At 24.2% G+C, this 8,704-nt stretch overlaps 2 protein-coding genes across 2 annotated transcripts, besides 14 other annotated features; one reads left to right on the top strand and one right to left on the bottom strand.

The window, feature by feature from the left end:
• Positions 1-49: a sequence feature (AT_rich).
• A 35-nt stretch (positions 50-84) lies between these two features.
• Positions 85-381: a sequence feature (AT_rich).
• A 13-nt stretch (positions 382-394) lies between these two features.
• Positions 395-429: a sequence feature (AT_rich).
• A 164-nt stretch (positions 430-593) lies between these two features.
• Positions 594-637: a sequence feature (AT_rich).
• Positions 638-888: 251 nt separating this feature from the next.
• Positions 889-912: a sequence feature (AT_rich).
• A 77-nt stretch (positions 913-989) lies between these two features.
• Positions 990-1,581: a repeat region.
• Positions 1,582-1,628: a sequence feature (AT_rich).
• EDI_028110 (uncharacterized protein) lies at positions 1,623-2,405 on the bottom strand (the record flags this gene model as incomplete). The annotated part of the gene is made up of 1 exon (XM_001735871.1): positions 1,623-2,405. The coding sequence occupies one exon, from the start codon at positions 2,403-2,405 to the stop codon at positions 1,623-1,625; it is 783 nt and encodes a 260-aa protein (XP_001735923.1).
• Positions 2,406-2,437: 32 nt separating this feature from the next.
• Positions 2,438-2,498: a sequence feature (AT_rich).
• A 104-nt stretch (positions 2,499-2,602) lies between these two features.
• EDI_028100 (tRNA-dihydrouridine synthase, putative) lies at positions 2,603-3,625 on the top strand (the record flags this gene model as incomplete). Its single annotated transcript, XM_001735870.1, has 1 exon — positions 2,603-3,625. The coding sequence occupies one exon, from the start codon at positions 2,603-2,605 to the stop codon at positions 3,623-3,625; it is 1,023 nt and encodes a 340-aa protein (XP_001735922.1).
• Positions 3,607-3,657: a sequence feature (AT_rich).
• Positions 3,658-3,728: 71 nt separating this feature from the next.
• Positions 3,729-3,759: a sequence feature (AT_rich).
• Positions 3,760-4,035: 276 nt separating this feature from the next.
• Positions 4,036-4,067: a sequence feature (AT_rich).
• A 235-nt stretch (positions 4,068-4,302) lies between these two features.
• Positions 4,303-4,470: a repeat region.
• A 552-nt stretch (positions 4,471-5,022) lies between these two features.
• Positions 5,023-5,133: a sequence feature (AT_rich).
• Positions 5,134-5,156: 23 nt separating this feature from the next.
• Positions 5,157-8,704: part of a repeat region that runs on past the window's edge.

The following is an 8,704-nucleotide window of genomic DNA, read 5'->3' as shown; positions in this document are numbered from 1 at the left end:
TATATTAATTATATTAATATTGATGATAATTGTATAATTATTAATAATTGAATAACTTAATGAATGAATTAAATGATTCAATACAAAATAACAATAATATATTATTAAGTATTTTGATAACATATTATAATTAATGATTATATGATTATTTATATATATATTTTATCAATATTTAGAATATTAATGTTTAATAATATTAGAATAGAAATAACATATTTTTAAATTTATTTTGTAATGATAATGAATATAATTATTTCAATGTTCAATATACTTTATATCTATATCTGTTTATTAATTAATTTCATTATATATTTTATTAATAACTTATATTCAATTATTAATGAATACCAATTAATTATAATAACTATTATATTATTAAATCATTATTCTTTCCTAATTAATTTACTATAATATTATATCATAATAAATCAATGATAATAAATGATAAAGTTAACAAAAATATGTTGAACAATATAATTTCTAATCATTCTTATTATTTCAAATATAATATGATGTATTAGTTATAGTAAGTGTATTTGAATATTCATCTTTCTAATAACTCTTTTGAAATGAAGATATTTTATTCTTCATTGTATTATTATATTTGATAATTATAATTATTTAGTAATTAATTTTTCATCATTATGAAGTAATATAATGACTAATGTTTCAATTAATGAATTGATTAAACTTATTTCTATTCAATAAGAAATAATTGGGTATTTATTATTCTATAAGTCAGGAATATTTCTTTATTTTAATTTTATCTCTTTTAATTCTCTTTTCATTTTCATCAAATAATGATACGTAACATTGACAGGATTAAAAAGGTATTAAATTAAAACACCATATGATTCAATAAGTTCTAATAGTCTAATATTTGTATTCATTTAATAATTTATATTTTTATAACATAACATTTTCTTTTTTGTGTTTTTGTTATTCTAAAAATAAATTATCAATTCTATTTTTGGAAATTGGGATTGAAAATAAAAAGTAGATAATTTAGTGATAATAGAAATATTTTTTATTGTTCATTGTTCAAGAGGGATTATTAATCCTGTCCTTTGCTTTAAAAGTCTTTGTTTATCAGTTATTAGTTTATTATTAGCTTTTAGTTGTTGAATTATGATAATTTCCTTTTCTCTTTTATTTAATGTACAATAAAGTATTTTAAACATCAATTATTTAAATATTCATTATTTAATTTCTATTTAATTTTGATGAGTATTAAAATTCTGATTTACTTTCTTATTTTAAGGAGAATATATGATTACTACTATATTACTATGGAATAATATTCTTTTTTAGCATCAACCACCAAACCCCTTTTCTTTAATAATCTTATATTATCAAATACACTTGTATTCTAACACATAATAATAATAACATCTTTATAAATACTCATTTTTTATTATCAATGATATCCCATCATTGTAAATAATAAACACTGATTCTTATAGTATTGATTAAGATGTTTTTCAACCAAATACAACACTACAATCAGTCTATAATTAATAATTCAATGATTTGATTCATTTTATGGAACTGTGTGATGCCTCTGACTTGCTACCTTCGAATAAATTTTTATATAAAAAATAAAAATAAATAAGAAAAATAATTTATTTCCATGTTAAAACAACTAATCTCTTTAAACCAAAATGAGATGGAAAAACAATTTTAGTAAAAAGTTTTCCATCTTTTCCAACAGTGTCATTATACATTTCATTAAATGATTTACCACTCCATCCTCTAGAGTTAATATAACAGTGTTTATTTGTAGAAATATGACAAAAAGATTGTATACAAAATAACCCAGGAGTAGATTTATAAACCCATAATGGATAACATTCATCAATAATAGGAGTAAATTTAATTGGTTTAGTTCCGTATGGATTTAACAAAGAAAATACAAAATGGTTTTTATCTCTTATTACCCATTGACTTGGTTTTGGTGGAATTATTGTATGATATGATCCAAATATATTTCCACCATCAGTTTCAATAACAAACATTAAATTATTAAGGTTTTTACCTTTTGAAATAATCACTTCATTAAAATTATCATTAATATTAGAATCATAAATAATATTAGAAACTGTTTTATTTGTCCATTCTGATAATTGTTTTAAATACTGATTTAATCCAGGGTTTCGCTTTTCAGCCCAAAGGTTTTGAAGTTCTGTACTTTCTTCTTGTATCCATCCATTCAAACTATTTTTATAATTTTCTGTTAATTGTTTAACTCGTACAATGTCATTTTCTATTAATTTTAAATCATTATTGAAGTTTAAACTAATATTTTTTTCTATTTCATTATTAGTACTTGTCAATGTAGTAATTGTTATTTTGTTATTGTTAAAGTTGATAGTTCCTTGATTCGTAAGTTGTGAGATTTTAATCATTACCCATTAATAGTTCTTCTTCATACCAATACAAATTATAGTTTAAATATTATTTATTTATTGATTCTTTTAATTTTTAATATAATAAAAATTGCTTGATACAGGGTTATGGTAATGAAATAAAACTACCAAAAATTCACTTAATATTTATGTATTGAAGAACTTTATTTTTTTATTTTAAATCACTTCCAATATTAATGACAACTAATGACATGAACAAAGAAGATAGTAAGTTTTTATTTTATAGAGAAAAGTTAGGAAACCCTCAACACATATTAGCGCCAATGGTAGATGGATCTGATTTAACGTTTAGGATTTTAGTAAGAAGACATGGTGTAAACTTGTGTTATACTCCAATGGTGTTATCAAAAATGTTTGTTGAATCAAAAGTGTATAGAAATGAAGTTGTTAATTCTCTTGATCCAAAAGAACGACCAATAATAATTCAAGTTGTTGGAAGTGATGCAAATGAGATGGCTCGTACAGCAAAATTCCTTCAAAGTTATTGTGATGCGATTGATATTAATTTAGGTTGTCCACAAAAAATTGCTCAGAAAGGGAATTATGGAGCATATCTTGCATTAGACTTTGACCATACTAAAGAAATAGTTAATGCAGTTATTGAAGCAGTCAATATTCCTGTATATTGTAAGGTTAGAGTATTTGAAGATGAAGATAAAACAATGAAATTTGTAGAAATGTTACAAGAGTGTGGGATATGGGGAATAGCTGTTCATGGAAGGACTATCAATGAAAAACAAAGTATGAACTATCATGCTAGATGGAATTATATTGCAAAAATAAAAGAACAGTTAAAAATCCCTGTCATTGCAAATGGAGAGATGAGAAGTAGAGAGAAAATAGAAGAGTGTAAAAAAGTTACTCATTCAGATGGATATATGATTGGTTTTGGATTATTAATGAACCCTGGAATGTGTGAAGGTATTATTGATAATAATGAACAAATAGCAGAAGAATATATTAATATTGTATTTGAATATAAAGACAAGAACTTGGTCAGACTTTCTGATGTTAAAGGTCATTTAATTAAAATGATGTTGTACAAAATTAAACAAAAGAAAGACTTATTAAAAGAAATTGGTGAGGCTCGTTCTTTCGAAGAATGCAAAACATGGCTTGAAAAAGTAATAGAATTAAATAGAAAAAGGAGTATTGAAACATCTGAGAATGATAAAGAAACTAAAAAAGATATTATTTAATAATTGAATTGTTTAATTTACAAAATAAATTTCTGATGTTTCTTTTAGTTTTTGTTCAATCCCATATTATAATAATATATCAATCCAGTAGATACTATGGGGCATTAATAAATTAATTACTTTAATATTTTTTACGAATTTAATTTATGAACATCTGTTTTAATTGAAAATATTATTAGACTAACTTTCAGAAGGAAAGTGCTCTTTTATGTTTGTTTTAAATGATCTTCATTCTGTAATAAAAAAGAGATACTTGTTAAACGTTAAATTTATTCAAATGTTAGGTTTTAATTATTTTGTTTAGTTATTTAAAAGGTGATTTTGAGAAAAACTAACTTTTTTGTATTTATCTGAAAATGGTATTGTTCTTTGATAGAATTTTATATGAACCAAAGTTAACTTTTCTGGTCTTTAAATTTATTATAATTTTTACAATTAATTTCCTTTTAATGCACCAAGGTTCTTCTTTTGTTTTAGATAAATTCTTATTTAACCATACCAATATTGCAAAATATTTTCAATTGAATATGTGATTGTTGAATAAAAATAATTTTTTGTACAGTTTCTGATGTGGTGTTGAACCTCTTGGTTATTCTCAGAAATATGCTAAGCTTTAATTAGGTCTACAAATATATTTTAAAGAATTAACTGTACAATAAATAATTGGATTGTCTTCATATTGAGAAGTGGTTACTCAAGCTTCTTCAATACACTCTTCTTCTATCATAGAGTTTATTTATATCATGAGCAAATTCGAAGATTTCTCTTTTAATGTACAGCTAGAATTGGATGTATAAATCATCAGATATTTCATCTTTTTAATATTAATTGTTTGTAATCTGTTGAAATGTATTTCACAAATAATTAATAAGCACTAAAACACATTAGAAATAGTGTAGAAATTTTAAAAGAAGGAAAAGAGACCAAAATAAGGTTATAAAAAATTGAAAATATATGAATACTCTTAAAAAAACTAGATAACAGGTAAAGAGGGAAGTAAAAACAAAGAAGTTGATGGAAAAAATTAATAATAAGTGGTTGTGTAGAGAATAAAAATAGTCTCAATAACAAAAATGAAAACAAAAGAAGAAGAAAAGAATAGTTTGATAGAAGACGAAATTAAAAGTTGATAGTTCGATGTGTGTGTATGTCATTGATTACCAACCAAAAGTAATGTCGATTGAAGAGTATGAAAGTATATCAGAAAAGGAAAATAATTATATAAATAGTATTGATAATGAAGATTATATAGATGAAGCAATATATCAGAAATAATGACAGAAACAATAAGCGAAGAAAGTAAAAGATTTGCAGAAACTTTAAGAGAAGAAATTAAAAGACTAAAAACGAGAATAAAGTAGGAAGATGGAAATGTTTTATAAAGGATAATACATTTCTTTAAAAAAAATATATTTAATTCAAAATCCGTTAAATATATTTTATTTATGAATTAAACTAATTTATGTAAGTTTTATTTAATTATATTCAAAAATTAAATAAATATTAAAGGTGAATTGAATAATAAAATGACAAGCAATTAATTAAGTATTAATAGAACTTGTGTCTATTGTTCCTGGCTCAAGGGAGACTAATTTCGTCACTGAATCTTCGTTATGTAGTTCAACAACATATGTTTGGTTGTGGTAGAGGCAGTTTTCCATGACGTCCATCATGTTTTTAATTACAATGTTTTTGATTTCTTTAGTGATGTCTATTTCGATTTTTAATTCTTTTATTATTTTAATACTTTCAGCATTTATTAGCCCATTAATCGAAATTACTACTGCAATTATTTTGACATCTTTTAATTTCTCTATTTTAATTACCCTATTTTTTAATTCCTTATACATGTTTCTTTTCTTCCAATAGGCTCCATTAATATTATGATCTGCCACAATAGTCATATCAAATATTAGACCAGTTTTATTCTTCTTATCTAGTACATATATATCTGGTCTTTTATGATATAGTCCATCACTTTTTGGCATTATTTGTTTGTTCAATATCATAGTGATGTCATTGTATTGGAACATTGTTTCATATGGGGGTTTCTTGTATTGTTTATTTCCTGTGTATTTTCTTATTAACCCCTCCCATATGATGATGCCAATATGGTCATGTTTCTCCATTTGTGATTTCTTATGACCAATGCAAGATAGTAGAATGTGTTCTACTGTGGCTATCTTGTCTTTACAGAGTGGGCAGTACTTTAATCTTTCATTTTTTAATATTTTCGCTTTCCTGTACCCACTAAATATTGCTCCATCTTGCATTTTAGTTAATTGAAGAAATACATTTTTCTTTATATTGATGGACTTCCATGCATTTATTGTAGTAGTTTTATCTATCAATTTTGACTAGAACCATCTTCTAAAATGTCCACTTGTTTGATTTCCATTTTTTGATGTATTTGTTGGTCATTAATTTCTTTATTTTTAATACTACTTCTTTTTCTTTTTTATTTTCAATCCCTTCATTTAATATTTCTTCTATTTTCGTTTCTGTGATCTTATGACTTAGGGCTTTTTTAATTCTATTCAATATTCCTTTCTTGGAATACCATCTATCTATTATGTTATTTCTTATTTCACTCTTGTACAATAGTACATTACTGTTCTGATTATTTCATTAACATATTCATCCATTAGGCTTATTAATCCTTCACCCATTTCATTTATATGACATATAGACGGTCTTTTGAGTTACAACTAATGTATTTTGCCTTTCTTAAATATTTTCTTATCTCCAAATCCATTCTATCTATGTTACATTCCAATTTACTATTGATGCTGAATATCTTCAGATGGGTATTACTTCAGTATTAATTCTTGTAATATATCTTCTATTACTACTTTCATCGCTATTTATTTCTTCCATTTTCATCATCATCTTTTATTTGATGATTTTACAATTGAAGGTATCATTAATTTCATCGGACTGACATACACCTAAATATTTATACAAATCCTCTCCTTCAATTAATGTGATGTTTTGCATTCCATCTGGTATTTTATTAATGTTCTTTAATACCATTCCTGATTTCTTCTCATTCATTTCCATCCTTATTCCACTTATTATTTGTTTAATTTCATTGTGGATTGTTCCCATTTCTTCACTACTTTGTGTCATTATTCTCAAATCATCCATATACAATGTATGGTTTGATTTTGGGAACTTCTCTTCTATGATTTGAGAAATTATATTCATTTGGATGATGAAGAGTAGAAATGATAATGAATCACCTTGTAAAATTCATCAATTTAATACATCCTAGATATTCATTATATTTATATCATATGAATATCTTCCATCTATTCATCATACTTTCTACAATGTCTATGATGACACCCTCTACATTAAAATATTTAAGTGCTTCTATTACCAATTCATGATTTACTGAGTCATATGCTTTCTTAATGTCATAAAATGACTCTACATATTTTGTGTATTTCTCTTCTTTTTGCTGTTTTAACATATAACTGTTAATTAACCCTTCTTTAGCAGCAAGAGATTGCAGTTTACATCCCAATTGATTTTTACTAATTTTTAGTGATTCACTATTCATGTTAATTCTATTGTGAATCTTCTCTTTCAATATGGAGGTAAATACTTTCATAATTACATTTGTACAACTGATAGGACGATAATTAGTGACATCGTTCATATCACCTCCTTTGTGGATTAGTATAGTTCTTCCACTTACCATGTCTAGAGGGATGTTTTCTGGGAAGTTTAACCATTCATTGAAGATATTAAGAATGGACTCTCTTGATGATGACATTCTCTTCTAATAATACCCATATATAGTGTCAATACCTGGTGATTTCCAATTACTTATTTTCATCAGGCTTAGATTTAGTTCATCCATTGTGATGATGACACTATTATAATTCCTGTATCTTTCATTCCACGAGGTGATTTGTTTTATTTTCCAATGTTCCTTATTTAATATCACCTGTGTTTCATATAACGATTTCCAATATTCTAAAGTAATATCGTTATTTGGGTATATTTCATTTTGTGGGTCTTTCTTCTTTATTTTGATTTTCTTATTAGAATCAAACATGATTTTATTTGTATTGATTCTGACAATTTCATTCTTATTAAATTTAATTCTTTCTTTAATCATTATCATCATATATTTTATGTACTTTATTCTTTCTTGTGCTTTCATTTTAATTTCATCTGCATCTTGTTCCTTCAATCTCATGATGCATTTTATTCTGTACCATTTCCTTGATTAGATATTCTAATCTATTTATTTTCCTTAGGATTTCTTTTATTTCATCAAATTTATCTCATTTAAATTTATTTTGGAGATAGTAATGCATGCACATTGAAATCCTTTTCATATCTTCTTGTAGATTTTCTATTCTGCTTCCTGACCATACTCATTTATTATTAATTTCTCTTATTAATTTATCTGATTCTTTCCTTTTCCAGTAGTAATTAATATTTACACATTTATCTATTTTCATTTCTTTAACTTGAATGATGATAGAGTTAAGATATTCATCATCAATATCAGTAGAGTTATTTTTTATGATAATGTTTTTATTATTGGATTACACTCTACTTTCTATGATGGAGTTCATTTCATTTTAATATATATTTTAGTTGTTTCTTTTATTTTATATGACTTTTTAATATTATTAATGTATTCTTTCTCATTATTTACATTATTATTTATTACTTTTATTATGTTTTCTATTTGTTCCCATCTTAATTTCTTATTTAATTTCTTATTTAACAAATTAATTGCAAATCAATACAACACATCAATTAAAATTCTATTTGTTTGATTTGTTGTGTTTTCTTTTCTTCTTGATTGATTATCATTTCTTGTTTTTTGATATTCAGTGTTTTGTTCTCTTCTATTTCCAAATTGTCTTTTTCATAGTTGTAGTTTTGTTCATTTGTATTATCCCAGATGATGATGTTCTCAGTATTTGTTGTGTATTTATCACTAGTGTCATTGTTTTCTTCTTCTTAATTTCTGAAATAAAAATAAACAATAATTTATTGATGATTTGATATTAATTGATTTTGTTCTTCATTTTCTCTTTGTGTATGGTCTAA

Source organism: Entamoeba dispar, genomic scaffold, assembly GCF_000209125.1.
Source record: "Entamoeba dispar SAW760 scf_1105229459489 genomic scaffold, whole genome shotgun sequence".
Classification (NCBI taxonomy): domain Eukaryota; phylum Evosea; order Mastigamoebida; family Endamoebidae; genus Entamoeba; species Entamoeba dispar.
This window is presented reverse-complemented; position numbering and strand designations above follow the sequence as displayed.